At 33.7% G+C, this 23581-nt stretch overlaps 1 protein-coding gene across 10 annotated transcripts in view; it reads left to right on the forward strand.

Annotated features, from left to right (window-relative positions):
* Nucleotides 1-3081: 3081 nt before the first annotated feature.
* LOC107645600 (uncharacterized) overlaps nucleotides 3082-23581 on the forward strand; it is a 28036-nt gene continuing 7536 nt past the window's right edge. Inside the window, exons 1-13 of one of the 10 annotated variants that reach the window (XM_088490300.1) lie at nucleotides 3082-3299; nucleotides 3450-3668; nucleotides 3753-3831; nucleotides 3912-3966; nucleotides 4950-5060; nucleotides 5777-6079; nucleotides 7460-7567; nucleotides 8552-8698; nucleotides 10664-10780; nucleotides 11938-12012; nucleotides 12381-12417; nucleotides 12528-12604; nucleotides 13834-13902. In XM_088490300.1, coding sequence (XP_088346426.1) covers nucleotides 8685-8698; nucleotides 10664-10780; nucleotides 11938-12012; nucleotides 12381-12417; nucleotides 12528-12604; nucleotides 13834-13894 — 381 coding nt within the window. In that variant the 5' untranslated portion in view covers nucleotides 3082-3299; nucleotides 3450-3668; nucleotides 3753-3831; ... (3 more) ...; nucleotides 7460-7567; nucleotides 8552-8684 and the 3' untranslated portion in view covers nucleotides 13895-13902. Of the gene's footprint in view, nucleotides 3300-3449; nucleotides 3669-3752; nucleotides 3832-3911; nucleotides 3967-4949; nucleotides 5061-5776; nucleotides 6080-6214; nucleotides 6752-7459; nucleotides 7568-8551; nucleotides 8699-10026; nucleotides 10358-10663; nucleotides 10781-10803; nucleotides 12013-12380; nucleotides 12418-12527; nucleotides 12605-13833; nucleotides 16133-23581 lie in introns of those variants that run through there. The other 9 variants (XM_088490299.1, XM_088490293.1, XM_088490295.1 and 6 more) reach the window with 9 other exon arrangements.

A 23581-nucleotide genomic window follows, 5' to 3' on the forward strand; every position in this document is an offset into this window, starting at 1 on the left:
TTTTTCTAAAACAACCTTTTTAAGGAGGAAAAAGGTTTTCTTAAAAACAAAGTTATAGTAACAACTTCTAACTATTTAATTATATTTTCAAAATTTTAAATGAAATTCTTTTAAAAGCATTTTTTAAAGCATAAAGTGTAATCATAACAAGCAGCAAGTATTTTAGTCAAGGTTGCGAGAACCGGACCGGTCAATAAACCGGTAAAGTCACTGGTTCAATAATTCACTGGTTCGACCGGGATTCAACCGGTTTAATTAAATATTAAATAAAATTATTAAAAAACCTAAAAATAATTTTAAATCTATAAATTCAATAATTTCTAACTTAATAAAATTTAAAATTTGACATAATAAATTATCCATAACTTAATATTAGAGGTTCATAAACAACTTCAAATATCAAAGTTTATAACTAAACAAAAAAAAAAACGCACATAATGACAAACTCATAATGAAGCAACCAAAAACAAAAAATTACCTCAGAAAACAATGAACAAATAAATAATTCAGCAACCAAAATCATGAAGCAGCAAACAAATAAATCATGAACAAATAACCTCAGATAATCAAAAATAAAATCAATAATCCAGATAATCAAAATCATCTATAGCAAGACCCTTTCTTCCCCTTTGTGAGAGGCTCCCTCTTAAGAGGTCTAGTCACAGCTTCCTCCTCATCACCAAAATCCCCATCCAAAGCATCATCAGAATCCACATCGAAGGTAACAACAGGGGGGCGCCTAGCATCACCACAATCCTCAACCTTCAGGGAAGAAACCCGAGTGGAAGGGTACTCCAAACTCAGAACAGACTCAGTGGAGGCCCAATCGTGCTGATGCAACTCGTTCGAAACCCTCAGCGCACTCGAGCTTCTCCCCGACTTATCAAAACTCTCGCAAAACTCCATAGTGCCGGAGCTTCCATCTCCCCTCAATTCCTCCAGCATCCTGGAACTCCCACCCTCATCGGAAAATTGCCGGAGGCATAGTTCACATTGGAGAACTCGAAAACAAAAAATTACCTCAGAAAACAATGAACAAATAAATAATTCAGCAAGCAAAATCATGAAACAGCAAACAAATAAATCATGAACAAATAACCTCAGAAAATAAAAAAACAAAATCATAAATCTAGCAAACAAACAAATCATGAACAGATAACAAATAAATCAAAATCGCAAACAAATAAATCATAAAATCAAGCACAGAAAATCAGAAGGCAGCGAGGAGGAATAACCGAATAAGAACAGAGTATTACCGGCAGCGAGTAACCGCGACGAAAGAGGAGGCGAGCTCGGCGACGACGAAAGAGGAGGCGAGCTCTGCGACGAAATAGGACGCGGTGGTGGTTGCGGTGGTCAACGCCGTCGCTGCTGTGGCTGCGGGATGTGGTGGCGATGGCGGTGGGCTGCGAGGAGGATGGTGGTGGTGATGCGACTGTGAAGAGGAGAGATTCCTCTACTGGCTGCTGGGTGATTTCTGATAGTGATTACTGATTAGGGCTTCGTTAGGTGTTTAGCCTTTTCTTCTTTTTTTTTTTTATATTTTTTTTTATTTTTTTAAGAGGCAAAACGACGCCGTTTAACACTTTTACTTTCAAACAAAAAACCGCAAAAAAATCAGACGATTTTTCGGTTCACCGATTAACCGTCGGTTCGACCGATTTTTTAACCGATTTTTTGACAGACGATTTTTGACTTTATCCGGACCGGTTAGATGACCGATTTTTCGGTTGAACCGGCCGATTTGGTTCGATTTTCAGAACCATGATTTTAGTCTAATATTTTTACTTTTTTTTAAGTTTTTTTTTTTTTTAAAATTAAACTAGTCTTACATCATAAATCATTTTAAAATCAATTCTTCTTTAATATATCTTTCAGGAAAATATAAAGAGTTTTTTAGAGAATTTCTTTTCAAAAACAACCTTTTTAAGAAAGACAGTTCTTTTTTTAAAAACAAAGTTATAGTTACAACTTCTAACTATTTAATTATATTTGTAAAAATGATTAAATTACTTATTTTTTGAAAACAGCTTTTTTTAGCATAAACAGTAATCATAACAAGCAGCAAATATTTTAGTCTCATATTTTTACCCTATTTTAAAGTTTTTCTTTTTTCTTAAATAAATCAGTTTTGCATCATAAGTTGTTAAAAAAATTTATCTTTTTTAATATATCTTTTAGAAAAATATAAGCAGTTTTTTTTTTTTCGAGAATTTCTTTTTTAAACTAACCTTTTTAAGAAAGAAAAAGTTTTTCTTGCAAACAAAGTTATAGTAATAACTTTTAACTATTTAATTCAATTTTTAAAAATTATTAAATGTACATTAGTTTAAAAAGCAACTTTTTAAAGTATAAGGGGTAATCATAACAAGCAACAAGTGTTTTAATCGAACTTTTTGTTTTTCGTGTGAGAAAGAGAAGAGTGTATTTCCCAATGATGTGAGAAGAGAAGTGTTTAACTTTGCTATGGGAGCTACAAATCGGTGCCTCCGATTTGTTTTATTTTTTTCTCAAATAATTATAAATCGGACGGTCCGATTTGTGATTTCGAAAATAAAAAAAAATTAATGTTAAAATCGGACCGTCCGATTTTTATTTAAAAAAAAAAAATACAAAACAGACCATGTGATTTGTATTTTTTTTTTCAAACAAATCGGACCCCTCCGATTTGTAGTTTACTTTTTTCTTCAAACAAATCGGACCGTCCGATTTGAATAAAACATCATATAAAAAAAACACCTAATCTTCCAATAACAATGTATTACACATATATTTAAACAATATAAAAAAAAAATAGCCGTTTTAATCTTACATTTTTAATTACTCTTTTTAACTTTTCCAGCGACTTCTCTTTAATAATTTTGTACTCAATGTTTGATTTGTGATCGAAAATAATTTTTACATGGATAATAAAAATAAAATTCAAACAAAAGATTGTTCTTTAATAATATAATATTATAGCTTAATAATATTTAAGGATGGAAAGATTTAGTATTTTTCTTGTGGCTTAAGGATAGAAAATTTTAGTTTTTTTCTTTCCAACTCTAAACAATAATATATGTTGCCGTGCTCTGCTAGTATGATACATGATGAAAGGAAACATGAAAGAAGCAAAAACCTGAAAGTTGTCAGTAACTCAGTATTCAATACAACAATAGAAACTAGGCGGGATATTTGAAATTAAAATCAAATTTGGATTCTTCTCCGTTCTCACTCAACTCACTCAGTCTCATATCTCACCGGTGGGCGCATTCTTTCCCTTTTGGATCAGAATTTGAACTTGAGCATTTGAAATTAGGGTAAGGGTGAACAAATTTAAAATTAGAGTTTTAAAAATCAAATCTTTCCTTGATTTCTTTCAATCTCTCTTTCTCTTCTTTCTTTCTCGCGCTCTTTCTCTGGTTGATTTTCTCTTATCATCTTCTTCGTCCATAACAACGACGTGGTAGAAGTATTGGACAAGTCACAGGCGAGAGAGTTGAAAATCAAGAAGAGGAGAGGAAGATCTAAAAGACGAGGAGGCGGAGGAGGAGATTCAAGCTTCAGGAGCCGAGGCGAACAGAGCTTTCACGGCGATTTCAGAGGCGGCAGAGTGGGGAAGAAGCAGCACAGCAAGGATAGGATGTTCATCGCACCCCCTTCAAGCAACTTCCTTTCTGTTGCTGCGCGTAACTACTCTCCCTCTAACTCTCCCTAAGCTTCTTCCTTTTACATTAATTATCTCTTCACCTTATACTTTTTTAACAATTCAGGCTTTCATTTACTCTGTTTGAATATCCGGTGTGCACAACTGATGGGGGTATATGATAAATTGGGTTTGAAAATTTACTGGTAAGCCATCACAAGTGTTTTTCTTAATCGAAAGTTAGTGAGCTGTTATATGATAAATTGGGTTTGCAAATTGGGTGCAGGAACATAATCCCGTAGCATAATCCCGTGCAAATTGGGTGCAAATTGTGAGTTACTGTAAGCCATCACTCTCTCTCACTTTCACTGCATTGAATTGCTATTCCTTTTGCTTTTTCTGCGTTGAGACGCATTTGGTTGAGAAACCTCGAGCTTGAGCTGAATGGTGAATTTTAATTGCATGTTTCTTTGTATATCGTTTTCTTTGTTTTTTTAGGAAAGAATATTCATGATTGAGGAATCGAGCTGTGTTTTTTTCTTCTCCTATTCTTTTCTGCCATTAAATATTTTTTTTTATTGAAATGCAGCGTCTTGAGTAAAATATTAACGAAGTTTATACTGTATAAGAAGGACAAGAAACTAGCATTAAGAGATTTTCTCACATTGTCAATGATTTTGTTTGATTTCCTTCTCTTTTATTTGGTGATATAAGCTCAGGTTTCTATCAAGCTGGCCTGTGAGTCTGTGACTCGGGTTTTAATAAACTGAAAATTGGAAATTGTAAAGAATATTCATAAACATCATTAGAGAAAAACCTAGGGAGAGAGTACGTCTGAGTATTCAAAAAAAAATATATTGAAGTTTGATTATTAAACTGTATTATCATTGTAATTGTTCATCAGCCACTTATTCAATGTAGTTTTATATTGCTGATTAGGTTGTGGATGCAATTCAAATATCTATACATATATACTTTTACATGTAAATATATAATTCCTTTTAATACATTAGCCTCAATAGAAAAAATAATTAATTGCTTTCTTTTACTATAAACTGCAATCAAAAGCCAAAGAACTAGCAGTATAATTGTTGACCTGTTTTTAAGGACTGTTTGCTGTGATATCGGTTTTCAATCTCTTGGATATGAGTCTTTCATCTAATATTACTGTGTAAGGCTTTGAACTGACGTATAGATAGTGAAAATTGTTGTATTCCTTGAAACTGTGATTGAATCAGAGTAAAAAAGCTTTGTTTTTTGAGAATGTTGATGCAATTTATGTATGTTCTCCATGTATTTTAAATTTTCCATAATTGTTCTGCAGTGTTTGTTGAGGGTCCTTAAAAAGGAGAACTCAAAGTTATTAACTGCCTCTGCAGTGTTTCTTCCAGTTCACCCAATGATGGATTCAGTTATTCAGACTAGGATGATGGAGGTAACATGTTTGTGAGAACTTTGTCCTTAACTTTTAAATGTTGAATGGTTTAGGATTTATTTAAATATAGCATCCATGTCACCACCTTAATATTTAATATAAAGAAATTAATTGTTGGATTAGAATTAATCTTCTTTAATTGTTTTTGTAGCGAAATTTGAATAAATATGAGAAACTACATGAACTATATATGAATTATACGAGAACCAAAAAAGTTATTTAACATTTTTTGCATTTTAGTTAGTATGAGGACGTTAAACTTTGATGCAATTTCTGTTCTTCCTGTAACTTTGTGACTTAAAAAAATATATTAAAAGGAGATTATAACATGAAGTTAAGGAAAAAAAAACCTCAAACAGCTTGACCTTTGTGTTTTTTTTTCCCCTTTATTCTCCATTGACTTGATTTTTATCAAGTCTACACTCTACAGATAGTGAGATACATGTATTTTCAGTTTTGTAATAGTGATAATGACTTTCTTGACCAAAAGCACATATGGTAGTATTCACTTCTAAAGTTCATACATTGTCTCAAACTATTCATCTAAAATCATGTTTTGAGATCCGTCTTTAAAAATCATATCGTTGACTATAGATAAAGTACTATTAACATTGAGAATTTCTGATCTGTCCTCTGATCAAATGATATTGGATTATGGATAAAATTTAATTTGTGCATTTGATAGTTGTTTGTTTATTCTTTTTGTTGTTGGATAGCTTACAAGGGAGCCAGAAGCACCAGACAGGGCAGTGGCTCAATGGCATCTCTGGAAGAGTGTAGTGGCAGAATGGTGTGCCGCATTTAAAGAGAAGATTGGGAGATCTCGATGTCGGCAATGGTGGAATGATGCGACAAAAGAAGGGAGCACACAGACAAGCTTTTGGTGGTTTGAAGTCACTCCCTCAAAGCATCAGAATGAGTTTCCATCAGTGCCTCCTGTAAACTCAGCTTACTCTATCCAGTCAGATGCAGTTGAAAATGAATCATATCAAAGCTCCCTAAAGTACCCTAGCAGACAGGTATTATTATATCATTTCATTTTTGGATTTTGATTATATTTTGTTATACTTTTTTCTATCCTCTTCGGTACTCTTGATATTTCTATTTTTTTGGGTTTGATGCCTGTAATTAGTAGCCCTTATTCTATAACACAGCTTTATGGATTTGCACCCACCATCACATTGTTAGAAATTCTTCATTTGGTATGTCAATCCTCTCATCACTAACACTTCACATATGCCAATATAAATTTTTTCAAAAGATGTTTTGAGTTCTTAATTTATTAGCTGGAATAAAAAGGATTTGTTTCTGGAAATTCTGTAAGAGATAATTTTGGATTATTGAAGATCCTCAAGTAATGCAAAAAATAATTCTTTAAGAGAATTTTTCGCTGAAATGTGAACATGAGTCGTGGTGTTGTGCATGTCTTTGGTTCAAGGGAGGCTTACCCTTTAAAAGCAGTGCGAACTGAGTTACTTTGAGCATACTTTCGAATACTGGTAAGTGGTAACTAAGAGCTTTGTCCCTCTCTTTTGCTTCTATAAGAAAAAATTAAAGAGAGAAAAAAAAAAGAAGTGTCTATTTTGTGCATACTTTCAAGTAAAATGTTTTTGTTAAAGCTATTCATCTTGGATTGTTTCTGATGTTACATCATTAATGCTATTAACTATGTTTATATTATATAGATTAATTCTGTGGATTACAAATTTTTTGAGTGCCAAATTTTTTATTTTCAATAGAGATTTGAGAAATTACATGTGTATTTATAAACTACTCTATGAACTCAATAAACAATTTGATTTGAGTTTCAAAATGATATTTTTTTAAAAATTATATGACATAGAGAAAAGAAAGGATAAAAACATTTGAATGTTATATCCATTTTGTTTTGAATATTCCCCATCATCACAGTTAGCAATTCTTAATTGATCAGTTGGGTTTTAATTAACTGGATTCTACACTAAAATATATTTATGCTCTGCTCTTTATTATGAAGTTTGAATATATCTTTTGTTTTGAGTTAACAAACTAAGATTAAATTCTAATTTATTTTGTGTTTTGCTCTAATAAAAAATGTAAGTTTAAATTTATATTTCAGTAATAAACTTCAATGGAGAGTTTGGTTCAATGCATATTCATTAAGTACTTCCCCAAGACTAATGGCAGAAAAATGTGTTACATGCATATCATTATGGACTTACTTTCAAGTACTAACACCAAAATGGGAGAGATTAGAAAATGTTTGCGTATGTTTTTTTTTTCAAAAATAAAATAAATTGAGCCCTTATATTGAATTCAACCACTATGAGGTTGTGAATATTATATGCATCACTTTTGTATATGCTTTTCCTTTTAATATTTAAAGTGATAATCTATTATGGTGCTTGGTAATTTTGCAGGGAGTTTTCATATTTTTGTAATTAGAGGACTTGCGAGAGATAGTGAAATCCAAGAGGGTAGTGTTCTCGAAGCTGAAGTTGAGATGTTCAAGAAGTTTTAAGAGACAAGTGAGTGATTTGTATATTTATCCAAAAGTTTTATTTGTTTTGGGCATTGATTTTATATGTTATTTTGAACTTTGCATTTGGCCTTTATGTTAAAAGCTTTTTATCTTGATCATTGGTTAGGAAATCTATTTTGTTTTTTTATTGGTGCCTTTTATATTAACCAGGTGGACCTTTCATAAGTTCCCTATTCTATTTTAGTTAATTTTCAATATTTTTATGTGTATTTATTATTTGTTACCATTTTGGATTTTTATGTTCTCCTCCATTATGGGGCTGGCAATGTTCAAAGTGTTAGGAATGCTATAGTTTTAATATTAATTCTTTTATGATGTTCTTAGTATGCTTCTGATAACTTCTGCTAAGCCAACTTGATAGAGAATGTGAATTCCTAGACACAGAAGAGGATAATGAATGACAATCTTCTAATTGGGCTTCAAAAAATGAGTTGTGTTCCGGTATGGGATTTGTTTTTCCTTTCATATGAATTTATTAGATCATTGTGAAATATTCTTATTTCTTTTCATATGGTGAATCCCACCCCATTAGATATTTTGCATTCCAATAAGTTTTTACAAATGGTAGTTGATCTGTTTAAAATCCTAGAAAGATTCTTCTTCTCCTTCAATTTGGTGAGCATTTCTTTCTATATGCATCTGTTACTAATGGGAGAATAACAGGTTGGTTTGGCAAGGCTTTCTTTTTTTTTTTACTTCTCTTTTTAAAGAATATAATCTTTTGTCATGTTTTATGCGTGATTATATTTCTTGCATTTTGTTATTTTATTATATTTAATAGATTAGTAATTACAATCAGTTTCAAGGTGTTTAGTTTTAATTAGTTGTTGGGCCTTAGGCTGTTTAATTTGATGTGTGAGTTGTCTTAATTTACGTTAAAAATTGCCGTTCATGATATTTACGTTTATCTTTGTTATCTTTCTGATTTTTGTTCTTTGATAGCAAATCTCAACGTTGTTATTATAAACAGAATTGTTTGAAGATCAAGCAAAAGACATTGGTTAATATGGCTGTTGATAGTGGATGTTACATATATCAAAGTCCAAGCTTAAATATTCTCATGGATTATCCCAACTATAAAAAGATGACTTCATTGCAATTTCATGATTGGCCTAAGGTACCTTCTTTTTGGGAAAAAATTATCTTACAGGAATTTAGATACCAAGTTCACATATTTGTATGCACGGTATGCACTGTCTTTGGAGGTTTTGGTAGGTGTGTATGTCTATAGTTTGGATCTTTCAATTTTTTTTTTTGTTTTTCGTAAATCTGTCTATAACATAAAACAAGGAAAGACAGTGAGAAAAGGAAAAACAATATAACGCTTGAATTTTAAAAAGGGAAGACAGTGAGAAAAGGAAAAATAAGATAACACTTGATTTTTATCTTCTTTCTGAAACTATGCTACCTTTGTTGTGGCATATACTACACAAATGTAAGTTGATGTAATATTCATGGTTGATAATATTTTTGTGTGAATAAAAGAACTTTGGTGTTGGACAACAAAATGTTCAGATTTTTTGGAGAAAAAAAATAGATATTGACCCAAGCTGCTGATGCAAAAGTACATAGTAAGTGTTAAATATAACACTTTTTGCTTTTAAGTTTTTTGTTTCTTACTTTTTACAACTAAAACACATTCAAATATGATAACTTTTTTATTTTTACTGAAATATATATAGACTTCTTTCAAGTACTACTTATATCAGAAAATAAAATTTACACAAATACTTCTATTTGAATATTAAGACATGTTCAATTTATTATTCCTTGGCAAATCATTGTGGTTAACATTTTGTATTATAGTTTTTGTTTTTTCTTCGTTTAAATTGAACTTTACAGAGTGTGGTAAGTAATAGGTAGAGCAATAAGATAAATTAGGATTATCAAAGCTGAATGCAATTTTAGAATTGTACTTATTAAAACACTTTTTTTTTTTAAATCTTTAAGTGATTGATAGTTGGCACATTTACATAATAGTTTATATATATATATATATATGTGTGTGTGTTATTAAAATTATGAATTGAAAAAAAATTATAGAAATGATAAAAAAATATTAATTCAAATATTAAAAAAATTAACCACTCCAAATATTAATATTAATTTTTTAACCGAATTAAACATCAATAATATAACAAAGATTAACCACTAAATACGTGTATATATTAAGTAAATTAACTCTTTCAATAAAAAATATAAATTTAAATATAACAAAGTAGATTAATTAGCGCGTGAGACATACACGTGATAAATTTCGATAATTTCTATTGTAATTTTTAGTTTTTACTCATTTTTTTAATACAATACGTGTGTCCGATTGACATGACCAAATGATTAGTCTGAATGATTATTAATTTTTTACTAATGAAAAATTAGACCTTTTTTTTTTATATGTTTGTTATGTAACAGTAAATTTGTGCTTATAAATGTACAATCGGATTCCTACCCTTGAATATAGTTTTAGCAGTATTTATCAACTATTATTAAAAAAGTTAACATAAATATTATATATATTAATGGAGTAATATTTGGGCCCGGCATAGCACGAGTTTTACAAGTAAAATGTATAAAACGGATTCCATCGTTTCACTTGTACTCATATGTTTCACCGACTAATACTAGGGTTTCACTTTTTCATTGTCCCCAAAACTCAACTCTGTCTCCGTTGTTTCTGAAATAAAATCATTGTTCTTTCTTTGATGCATCTTCCATAATTTCATCTCTTTGCGGCGGCTGCAGGCTACTTCCTCCCCATCGGTGGCTGCAAGCAGTGGTTTCAATTTTTCCCTTCTCTTTTATCTTTGTTCTGTTGTTGCTTTCTAAACTCTCATTGCATCTTCCATTTATTTTTTTGTGGTTCTTTTTTATTTTTTTTTCAATAAAATTTGACATTGGTTGATCCAGGTTTAAATGTCTAATTTTGAGAATTTGTTGCATATCGTATAGCCTCACTGTTTCCTTTCTAACTTCGATGCTTAGTTTGCTTTCGATTCTTTTCTTGTTGATGTTTGCATATGATTTCTTATAACTGTAAGATAATTTTGGTTATTTTTGGTTAATATCTATTTATTTGTTTTAGAGTTGGTCCAATGGAGGATAGCCAGGAAATTGAGGAGCAGGTGCAGGAAGAAGTGATTTCAGACAATGGAACTGAAAAGAAGCAGGAAACTCGTGATGAGATGCTTTCGCAGCACAGGTGATGTTTTAGGCTTGTCATTTTAGTGAATCTATTTGGTTCTGCATGTTCATGTAGTAGGATCTATTTGTCATGGAATCTATAGTATTTAGTAGAAATTGCTGTAGTTCATTTCTCTTGCTAAGCAAGAGAGAAGAGTTTATGGTGAATTTGTATTGTTTATACAGCACTGTAGCTTCAATAACCTAGTTAATGATATAAGGGACACTATATATAAGAAGAGTATCCAGGATAATGTTTCAGTAGATTAACATGTTGAACTTGAAAGTAATCATGGAATACAAACTTCACTTGTAAAGTATTCATTCTGTTGATCAAATGTATTTCAGATGGGCTTTCTAATTATTGATTAGAAGTAATATCAATGTATCTTGTAATTGGTATGTGTTGGCTTTCCCCCACAACCATCCAGATGTTCAACATAGATATAGGCATATTGTCTCCTAGTAAATGTCTGGATAAGGCTGTTTCTTTTTCAAAACCTTAGCAAATTTCTTGACCCTCAAATGAAAGGTTTCTATAACTAAAGGCATGATTCATGGACTTCAGAGTTCATTGCGATACTTTAGCATTGTTTGTCTATATTGGTGCTGCCATTACCTTCTTTGTTTCTTCCCATTATTGTCAATTTTCTTATAAGTAAATGCATAAACTAATAAATTTTATTATTTTAATTTCATTTTAGCTAAGGTTTTAATTTTTCCTTTATATGCGTATGAATAAGATATCAAAGGTGTGGCCATGAGTTTTCATTAGGTTCTTCCTATGGATTTTCAGATAATTATATACTTTTTTTAGAAAAGGATATAATTTCACTAATTAAGATTATTTAGAACTACACTACTCTATAAAAATATACTTCACAACTTTTACTTATTTAATATAAGAATAATTTTTTAACAAAATAAAATTTAAAGAATAACTTAGTAATTAAAATTTATTAAAAACTAAAATGATGAACTTAGTTTAAAGAATAACTTGGACAAAATAAAAGTTTAATAACTAATTTAATTACTAAGTTACTTAGAAATGTTGGATGTTAAACTTTTAAATTAGTTATTAAACTTAGACATGTTGGATGTTAACTGGTGCATTCTAATTGGTTGCTCAAGTTCAAGTTTGTGTCAAAATGATTTTCGCTGTGCGTGACTTTCTAGGCCTGTCTGCTCTCTATGCTTGAAGATTATACCAACGCGCAGCAAGAAAGAGAGTAAGAACGTCGTAAGCTGTAGGTAAGGTCCTCTTATTGGTTGAAATATTTTTCTAATTGGAATCCAGACAACACTTCATTGTATCTGTCAAATTCACTTTCCAACAAATTCACTTTCCCTTCTTTGTTCATCTTTCTTTGCTTTTAACATTTTGTTTGACTTTTTATTTAGTATTTTTTTTGTCTTTTCTTTTCATCATTATTTTTTGTTGATTTTAATTGGTTATTTTCTGTTTTGGTTCCTTTTTCTTTTTCATGGTTGTCCCTTCCTATATTTTATGTGTTGCTCTGTGTACTCTTATTTTCTTTTCAGTTACTGCCTAAATGAACACATATATGTGTCTCCAAGCTTTTCTTAAGGTTATGTACAATTTTTTTTGTTTTGCACAGTGGATCCTCAAAAGTTAATGCTGTACTGGAGTTTGTTGTAAATACTCTTCAACTCTAGTTTCACTAATTTCTATCTCTCATATTAATTTGTTTATTTGATAATTTATTGGATAAATCTTGCTCTCTTATATGATTTTCTTCGTTCAGCTGGAGTTGCAAATTTGTGGAGGAGACTTTATTTGTGTGCTAGATCCACAATGGATTTACTGGCACTATTCTAAAAGGTATGGCCTTTTTACTTATTCTCTTTGGATTCTACATTATAGATTGTGCCTTCTTCTTGATTGTTCCCCAATTTCATTGCACATATCTTAAAATTTTTGATTGTGTTTAGATAATGAGTCTTTGTTTATGGTCTTGCTTTTGGCTATGATAACCTCAACTATTTTTTGTAACTGCCATTATGTCATGCTTATAATTCTACTGTTAATAACCATCCTTTGCCTTGTGGGTTAAATCTTCTGCTTATTGCTAATATAATCAAAGTTACTAAAGTTTATTATCATGTCAAAAGATAATCTGAGCCGCTCATTATATAGGTGTCAAATGATTAATTCAAAGTTGCCAGAGAACTTCATTAGTATTTCAATTAGGATATTAATCTGTTTTTAGAAATTAAAAATTACTTTAGAGACTTCTAAATTTTTAGATAGTTAATTTCTTTCTAATAGTGAAGACATTGATAATTGCCTATGTTATCAAGTTTTGAATGGGTTAAGAAATATGCTTATTTAAGGATCAATTTTATAAGGATCAATTTTATAAGCTGATGAAATATGCAAATTTTGTTGAATTTCTCTTGGTTTCATAATAAAGGGAAGAAAAAATACACGAGATTTTGAGTTTGGGTTCTTCTTTTGTACCATAAGTTTATTTTTATCACCGAAATAGTGATGTATAATTTTGTATTGTAACCAATATTGTGGAAAGCATCTCTTTTTTGTGATAAATTATCTAATTTAGGCATCATTGTTATGCAAAAAGAGAAAGTGTATAAATACATCTACTATAACATGAACTGTTGGAAAATTGTTTCTACTTTGTTGGTTTGTCTTATTCTTTAAAGTTCAAGTCATGTATTCATATTTATTTAACTACTATTTTGTATCTAGAAATGTGATATAGATGTGTTCTTTAATCTTATTAAAGAGCTTTGGGACAACTGGATTAAAAATTTGTTGAGAAGATGGAAACTTTGACTTTTTCGAAAAGAAGTTTTTTGTATTTCTATATGGTATTTCTCACGATAGGCAGAATTTTTTGCTTCCAAAGACTATTAAATTTTGATTCTTTATGTATTACTTATTTTTATTCATTTGAAGTTTACTAATCATCATATTTGGATTTAGTTACTGGTCTGAATAATTGGTGTTTAATTAATTTTCTACATCTTATCTGATCTTTACTTTTGTTTTAACATGTGATCCGTGATGGGGTTTTTGAACATTTCAAGGAACCTTCTATTAATTGCTACAGTGACAATGATGGTCTTTCTGAACATCAAGCAGCATTGATGAAAAAGGTAAGCAACGTTTTAGACTCTATCTCCCTTTTATTAATTTATGCGTGATATCCATGTATCAATATGAGTTATTCTTCTCTTCTAACTAGGATTTCTTTGATTTTGTTTAAAATAAATATGAATTCAACATTTTTTAATCGTGATCCGTTAGTAAAAGAATTTGAAATCTTTTGAGGGTGCTGGGGTTGGAAGTGTCGGATCCCGCTAGTAAGGATTGACTGGTGGCGACGAGAGGACTGGTGGTGAAGAGGGGGTGAAAGTGTTGTGGTTGGCGGTATCGGATACCACTGGTAAGGATTGACTGCGGGTGACGAGTGTGGTGAGGGTGTTGGAGTTGGCGGTGTCGTATATCACTGGTAAGGATCGATTGCGGGCGACGAGGGAGGTGAGGATGCTGGATTGACTGGGGCGACGAGGGGGGTGAGGGTGCTAGGGTTGGCTGTGTCTAGCGATGGTGGTGGTGGGGTGGCAGGGGCGGTGGGGGTGGGGGTGGCGTTGATGACTATGTTGGAGAGGTTGAATCATCCCCACTGTCGCCACTGCCACCATCACCGCTGCTGTCAGCACCGCCGCTTCCAGCACCGCCGCTTCCAGCAGCCTCCAGCACCGTCGCCGACGCCATTTGCGCAAGCCTCATCGCCTTTGCGGTCATTTCCGTCGCCAAAACCGTCTTCGCTGTTATCGCCGCCGACGGCATCACCACCGTCAAAGCCACGTCCACCCCCATCACCACCACCACACCGCCCCTGCCCCTCAGGCCACCACCATCGCTAAACACCGCCAACCCCAGCACCTTCACCTCTTCGTCACCACCCGTCAGTCCAGCACCTTCATCCTTCTTGTCACCCGCAATCGATCCTTACCAGTGGTATTCGACACCGTCAACCCTAGCTTGGGATGTCAATGGGGCAGGGCCGGGGGGGGGGGATGTCTCCTTGCTCCTCATCCCCGCCCCATTCCCCACGGGGTCCCATTCCCCATCTACATAATAGTTCTAACTAATTATTAATTTCCATATGAATAGAGCTACAAGTATTTATCTTATACAAAAACTGCAATATTTTATGCAAAAAGTCTAAATGACACGATGCTGACTTCTTTCGAAATAACGCAATGGGAGGACGCAACGACGAGTCAAAGGAAAAAGCAGTGGACGAGGTGGGAGACGCGGCAAGAGAGAGTAGAATGGATACGACGGCAGAGTTACGAAAAGGAACACCGCAGATAGAAATTACGATGCGGTAAGGATGATGGCATGGTGAGGTGTGACGATGCGGTGAGAAGGGGTGACGAGGGGATGGCCGCAGAGAGGTTTGGATGGAGTATGGATAGCCTTAGGGATCTCTGAATTGAAGAGGGGTTATGCAAATAAAGATTAGGAGTTTTGGATTTCTATATATGTGTGTGAGAAACGACTAAAAAACATATATAAGAAATAGACTATTAAAGAATAATTAAAAAAATTCATAAATTTCGGAAAATAGCGGGGATGGGGTGGGGATCCCTGCTCGGGTTCCGCGCTTGCTTAGGGGAAATTTTGTCTCCCATCCCATCCCCACGGGGAAAAATTTTCCACAATCGGATCCCCATTAAGGGCAGTCCCCGCAGGGATACCCGCGTCTCGGAGAATTTTGTCATCCCTAACCCAAGCACCCTTATTCCCCTTGTCGCCAGCAATCAGTGCTTCCCAGCGGGATCTTTCACCGCCAACCCCAGCACCTTCAGCACCCTCGTCGCCACCAGTCAGTCTAGCACCTTTACCCCCTCGTCGCCACCAGTCCTTACCTACAGGATCTGACACTGCCCACCTCAGCACCCTGGTCGCCACCAGTCAGTCCAGCACCCTCACCTCCCTCGGCAACTGCAGTCGATCCTTATCCGCGGGATTCGACACCGCCAACCCCATCACCCTCCTCCTCTCGTCGCTTATTCTTTACCAATGGTATTCGACACTGCCAACTCCAGCACCTTCAACCATCTCATCATTCCTTAATAGCCAGTGATAAAGATCTTGAAACTGCTGCTTAGATGGAAGCTAATGGTGAAAATTCACCATCATGATGGCAACATCTAATTTCGGTTGTCCTTCCTTTTCTGTAAGTTTGTTCATTTTGGGCTATGATTTTAAAAATTTTTTACTTTTAAGTACTTTTGTTATTTGGTATTGTTATTATTTTATATTTTAAGTTAATTAGTTTGGTCATGTATTGTTTAAAAATTTTAAAAATAAGAATCGAAAAATATTTATTGATTATTAATCGTTATGTTAAATTTTTTTATATTAAAAAAAGATGTTTTTAATTGTATTTTTTATTCAAAATTATCAAAGAAATATTAAAAAAATATTTAGAATAATTAAAAAATATTAAATCTAATTTTGTAATTATCTTATTAAAAAATTATTTGAAATAAAAAAAATTAATAAATATATATTTAAAATATTTTTTTAGAAATAATTCTTTAACATGTTATTGTTTTCATATTTTTAAAGACTAATTTATTTTTTTTATATAATTTCAAGGACTTGTTACTAATTTATTTTTTATTTTAGCTTTAGTGTTGTTTTTTATTTTTTGGTTAGAGTTATAATTTACTTGAAAGAGAAGTTTAAGTCTACAAAGAAATCTGTAGATACTTTTTATTTTACTTCACTTACATTAAGTAGAGTAGGATATAGGAATATTATTCCTCGTTCTACATGGATTAAAATAGGAACTAGTCTTGTATCTGTTACCTTTTGCATCTAATATTATTTAAAGCTTCATACAATACTTTCTTAAAAACTTAGAACTATGCATCATTACAATATTTGCACCATGCATATCAAATGGGTGGATAGTTGAGAATAAGTTAATCCAAAAAGTAAAAGTTTGTTCAATCGTTATTGTCTTCTTAGTCATTGGTAGTGGAATCATTATGGCCTATTTCTTAGAGAATACAAGTGTTCTTGGTAGTTTTTATTTGGCTGTAATTTTCATGATAACCGTAGGTTACGGTAGTTACTCATTTAATACGGTTGTAGAAGGTGTATTTCAGCAATTTAGATTGCATTCAGTGTTGTTACATATAGTTATGTAACTTCACACTTAACTAGTCTTGTTCTTTTTCATTGAATCGTATTTTGTAAATTATTTTTATTATTGACTATATTGCAAAAAATATAATTTGAAAAGAGTGATGAGTATATTTTATATATTTATAAAATTTTATTTTGTTAAAAAATTACTTTTTGTAGATTTTAGGGCAAATAATTTTTTACCAAAGTAAAATATTATAAATTTTTAAAATATCCACTCTTTTCAAATTATATTTTTTGCACTATAGTCAATAATAAAAATAATTTACAAGATACAAGTCAAACAAGACGGATAAGTCTTGTTAGATTTGAAGTTATATAACTATATGTATCAACCATTAAATGCAATCTAAATAGTTGAAATACACCTTCCTACAACCGTACTAAATGAGTAATCACCGTAACCTACGGTTGTTATGGAAATTATAGCCAAATAAAAACTATCAAAAACACTTATATCCTCTAGAAAATAGGTCATAATTGTTTCGCTATCAATAACTAAGAAGGCAATAACAACGGTTGAACAAATTTTTACTTTTTGGACTAACTTATTCTCAACTATCTACCTATTTGGTATGCATGCTGTAAATGTTGTAATGATGCATGATTCTAACTTTAGAAGAAGGTATTGTATGAAGTTTTGAAGAATATTATATGCAAAAAGTAACAAAGAGATACAAAAAATAGTTCCTATTTTAATCCATGTAGAACGAAGACTAATATTCTTATATCCTACTGTACTTAATGTAACTGAGGTAAAATAAAAAGCATCTACAAATTTTTTTGTAAATTTAACCTTAAACTTCTCTTTCAAGTAAATTATAATCCCAACCAAAAAATAAAAAAAAAAGACACAATAAAGTTAATATAGAAAATAAAATAGTAGGATGTCCCTGAAATTGAATAAATAATTAGTAAATATGTAAACAATAATAAAAGAGTTATATTTAAAAAATATTTTAATTACATGTTTATTAATTTTTTTATTTCAAATAATTTTTTTAATAAAATAATTACAAAATTAGAATTGATTTCTTTAATTATTCTAAATATCTTTTTAATATTTTTTTTAATTTTGAATAAAAAATTATAATTAAAAATATCTTTTAATATAAAAAAATTTAATATAATGATTCATACTCAATAAATAATTTTGAATTTTTATTTTTAAGATTTTTAAATAATGTATGACCAAACTAATTAACTTAAAATATAAAATAGTAATAATATTAAATAAAAATATTACTTAAAAGAAAAAAATTTTCAAAATCATAGCCAAAATACAATGTATGATAACAGAAAATGAACACACACCTGCAGAAAAGGTAGGACAACCGACATAAGATGTATGATGGTGGATTTTTACCATTAGCTTCCGTCTATTCAGTTGTTTCAGGATCTTTATTACTGGCTGTTAAGGAATGATCGGTGGTGATGAGGGGGTTGAGGGTGCTGGAGTTGGCGGTGTCGGATACAATTTGTAAGGACCGATTGGGGGCGACGAGAGGGGGAGGGTGCCGGGGGTTGGGGTGTCGGATCGCGCTGGTAAGGATCGACTGCGGACAACGAGGGTGGTGGACTGACTGGAGGCGATGAGGGAGCTGGGGTTGGCAGTGTCGGATCCCGCTGGTGGCGGTGAAGGTGCTGGCGTTGGCGATGTCTGATACCACTGGTAAGGATGCTAGATTGATTGGCGGCGACGAGGGTGCTGGGGTTGGCGGTGACGGATCCTGCTGGTAAGGACTGCCTGGTGGCGACGAGGGGAATGAGGGTGCTGGGGTTAGCTGTGTCGGATACCACTGGTAAGGATCGATTGCGGGCGACGAGGGGGTGAGGGTGCTGGAATGACGGGTGGCGACAAGGTGGGTGAGGGTGCTGGGGTTGGTGGTGTTGGGGGTGGCCGGGGCGGTGGGGTTGATGACTATGTTGGAGAGGTTGAATCATCCCCACGGCCGCCGCTTCCAGCAGCCTCCAGCACCGTCGCCTCTGCCGTCATTTCCGTCGCTAAAACCATCTTCGCTGTTATCGTCGCCGACGGCATCACCACCGTCAAAGCCACGTCCACCCTATCACCACCACCACACCGCCCCTGCCACTCAGGCCACTACCATCGCTAAACATCGCCAACCCCAGCACCTTCATCCTCTCGTCGCCACCCGTCAGTCCAGCATCTTCATCCCTCTCGTCACCCGCAATCGATCCTTACCAGTGGTATTCGACGCCGTCAACCCCAGCTTGGGATGTCAATGGGGCAGGGCGGGGGCGGGGGCGGGGGATGTCTCCCTGCTCCTCATCCCCGCCCCATTCCCCATCTACATAATAGTTATAACTAATTATTAATTTCCATATGAATAGAGCTACAAGTATTTATCTTATGCAAAAAGTCTAAATGACACGATGGTGACTTCTTTTGAAATAACGCAATGGGGGGACGCAACGACGAGTCAAAGGAAAAAGCAGTGGACGAGGTGGGAGACGCGGCAACAGAGAGGAGAATGGATACGACGGCAGAGATACGAAACGGAACACCGCAAATAAAAATTACGATGCGGTAAGGATGATGGCACGGTGAGGTGTGACGATGCGGTGCGAAGGGGTGACGAGGGGATGGCCGCAGAGAGGTTTGGATGGAGTATGGACAGCCTTAGGGATCTCTGAATTGTAGAGGGGTTATGCAAATAAAGATTAGGAGTTTTGGGTTTCTATATGTGTGTGTGAGAAACGACTAAGAAAGATATATGAGAAATAGACTATTAAAGAATAATTCAAAAAATTCATAAATTTCGGGAAATAGCGAGGATGGGGTGGGGATCCCTGCTCGGGTCCCGCGCTTGCTTCGGGAAAATTTTGTCTCCCATCCCATCCCTGCGTGAAAAAATTTCCCACAATCGGATCCCCATTCAGGGCAGTCCCCGCAGCGATACCCGCGTCTCGGGGAATTTTCTCATCCCTAACCCAAGCACCCTCATTCCCCTTGTCGCCAACAGTCAGTGCTTACTAGCGGGATCCTTCACCGCCAACCCCAACACCTTCAGCACCCTCGTCGCCACCAATCAGTCTAGCACCTTTACCCCCTCGTCGCCACCAGTCCTTACCTACAGGATCTGACACTGCCCACCTCAGCACCCTGGTCGCCACCAGTCAGTCCAGCACCCTCCTCCTCTCGTCGCCTGTTCTTTACAAATGGTATTCGACAACGCCAACCCCAGCACCCTCAACCCTCTCATCATTCCTTAACAGCCAGTGATAAAGATCTTGAAACTGCTGCTTAGATGGAAACTAATGGTGGAAATCCAAAATCTAATTTCGGTTGTCCCTCCTTTTCTGCAAGTGTGTTCATTTTGGGCTATGATTTTAAAAAATTTTTACTTTTAAGTACTTTTTTTATTTGGTATTGTTGCTATTTTATATTTTAAGTTAATTAGTTTGGTCATGTATTGTTTAAAAATTTTAAAAATAAGAATCCAAAAATATTTATTGATTATTAATCGTTATGTTAAATTTTTTTATATTAAAAAAAGATGTTTTTAATTGTATTTTTTATTCAAAATTATCAAAGAAATATTAAAAAAATATTTAGAATAATTAAAAAAATATTAAATCTAATTTTGTAATTATCTTATTAAAAATTATTTGAAATAAAAAAAATTAATAAATATATATTTAAAATATTTTTTTAGATATAACTCTTTAACATGTTATTGTTTTCATATTTTTAAAGACTAATTATTTATTTTTTTTATATAATTTCAAGGACTCATTATTTTATTTTTTATTTTAGCTTTAGTGTTGTTTTTTATTTTTTGGTTGGACTTATAATTTACTTGAAGGAGAAGTTTAAGATAAAGTTTACAAAGAAATCTGTAGATGTTTTTTATTTTACTTCACTTACATTAAGTACAGTAGGATATAGGAATATTACTCCTCGTTCTACATGGATTAAAATAGGAACTAGTTTTGTATCTGTTACCTTTTGCATCTAATATTATTCAAAGCTTCATACAATACCTTCTTAAAAACTTAGAACTATGCACCATTACAACATTTGCACAATGCATACCAAATGGGTGGATAGTTGAGAATAAGTTAATCCAAAAAGTAAAAGTTTGTTCAATCGTTATTGTCTTCTTAGTCATTGGTAGCGGTATCATTATGGCCTATTTCTTAGAGAATACAAGTGTTCTTGATAGTTTTTATTTGGCTGTAATTTTCATGATAACCGTAGGTTACGGTGATTACTCATTTAATACGGTTGTAGAAGGTGTATTTCAGCAATTTAGATTGCATTCAGTGTTGTTACATATAGTTATGTAACTTCACATTTAACTAGTCTTGTTCTTTTTCATTGAATCCTATTTTGTAAATTGTTTTTATTATTGACTATAGTGCAAAAAATATAATTTGAAAAGAGTGATGAGTATATTTTATATATTTATAATATTTTATTTTGTTAAAAAATTACTTTTTGTAGATTTTAGGGCAAATAATTTTTTACCAAAGTAAAATATTATAAATTTTTAAAATATACTCATCACTCTTTTCAAATTATATTTTTTGCAGTATAGTCAATACTAAAAATAATTTATAAGATACAAGTCAAAGTAGACGGATAAGACTTGTTAGATATGAAGTTATATAACTATATGTATCAACCATTAAATGCAATCTAAATAGCTAAAATACACCTTCTTGCAACCGTATTAAATGAGTAATCACCGTAACCTACGGTTGTCATGGAAGTTATAGCCAAATATCAAAAACACTTATATCCTCTAGAAAATATGTCATAATTGTTTCGCTATCAATAACTAAGAAGAAAATAACAACGGTTGAACAAATTTTTACTTTTCGGACTAACTTATTCTCAACTATCTACCTATTTGGTATGCATGCTGCAAATGTTGTAATGATGCATGACTCTAACTTTAGAAGAAGGTATTGTATGAAGTTTTGAAGAATATTAGATGCAAAAAGTAACAAAGAGATACAAAAATAGTTCCTATTTTAATCCATGTAGAACGAAGACTAATATTCTTATATCCTACTGTACTTAATGTAACTGAGATAAAATAAAAAGTATCTACAAATTTCTTTGTAGATTTAACCTTAAACTTCTCTTTCAAGTAAATTATAATCCCAATCAAAAAATAAAAAAAAAAGACACAATAAAGTTAATATAAAAAATAAAATAGTAGGATGTTCCTGAAATTAAATAAATAATTAGTAAATATGTTAAAGAGTTATATTTAAAAAATATTTTAATTACATGTTTATTAATTTTTTTTATTTCAAATAATTTTTTTAATAAAATAATTACAAAATTAGAATTGATTTCTTTAATTATTCTAAATATTTTTTTAATTTTGAATAAAAAAATATAATTAAAAATATCTTTTAATATAAAAAAATTTAATATAATGATTCATACTCAATAAATATTTTTGAATTTTTATTTTTAAGATTTTTAAATAATGTATGACCAAACTAATTAACTTAAAATATAAAATAGCAATAATATCAAATAAAAATATTACTTAAAAGTAAAAAATTTTCAAAATCATAGCCCAAATTCAATGTATGATAACAGAAAATGAACACACACCTGCAGAAAAGGTAGAACAACCGACATAAGATGTATGATGGTGGATTTCCACCATTAGCTTCCGTCTATTCAGCTGTTTCAGGATCTTTATTACTGGCTGTTAAGGAATGACCGGTGGTGATGAGGGGGTTGAGGGTGCTGGAGTTGGCGGTGTCGGATACAATTAGTAAGGACCGATTGGGGGCGACGAGAGGGGGAGGGTGCCGGGGGTTGGGGGTGTCGGATCGCGCTGGTAAGGATCGACTGCGGACAACGAGGGTGGTGGACTGACTGGTGGCGATGAGGGTGCTGGGGTTGGCAGTGTCGGATCCCGCTGGTGGCGGTGAAGGTGCTGGCGTTGGCGATGTCTGATACCAGTAAGGATGCTAGATTGACTGGTGGCGACGAGGGTGCTGGAGTTGGCGGTGACGGATCCTGTTGGTAAGGACTGCCTGGTGGCGACGAGGGGAATGAGGGTGCTGGAGTTGGCTGTGTTGGATACCACTGGTAAGGATTGCGGGCGACGAGGGGGTGAGGGTGCTGGAATGACGGGTGGCGACTAGGTGGGTGACGGTGCTGGGGTTGGTGGTGGTGGGGGTGGCCGGGGCGGTGGGGTTGATGACTATGTAGGAGAGGTTGAATCATCCCCACCACCTCCGCTTCCAGCAACCTCTAGCACCGTCGCCTCCGCCAATTGCGCAAGCCCCATCGCCTCTGCCGTCATTTCCGTCGCTAAAACCGTCTTCGCTGTTATCGCCGCCGACGGCATCACCACCGTCAAAGCCACGTCCACCCCATCACCACCACCACACCGCCCCTGCTACTCAGGCCACCACCATCGCTAAACACCGCCAACCCCAGCACCTTCACCCCCTCGTCGCCACCCGTCAGTCCAGAACCTTCATCCCTCTTGTCACCCGCAATCGATCCTTACCAGTGGTATTCGACGCCGTCAACCACAGCTTGGGATGTCAATGGGGCAGGACGGGGGCGGGGGATGTCTCCCTGCTCCTCATCCCCGC

The sequence above is a fragment of the Arachis ipaensis genome, chromosome B6, assembly GCF_059453495.1.
Source record: "Arachis ipaensis isolate K30076 ecotype BB chromosome B6, ASM5945349v1, whole genome shotgun sequence".
Taxonomy (NCBI): domain Eukaryota; kingdom Viridiplantae; phylum Streptophyta; class Magnoliopsida; order Fabales; family Fabaceae; genus Arachis; species Arachis ipaensis.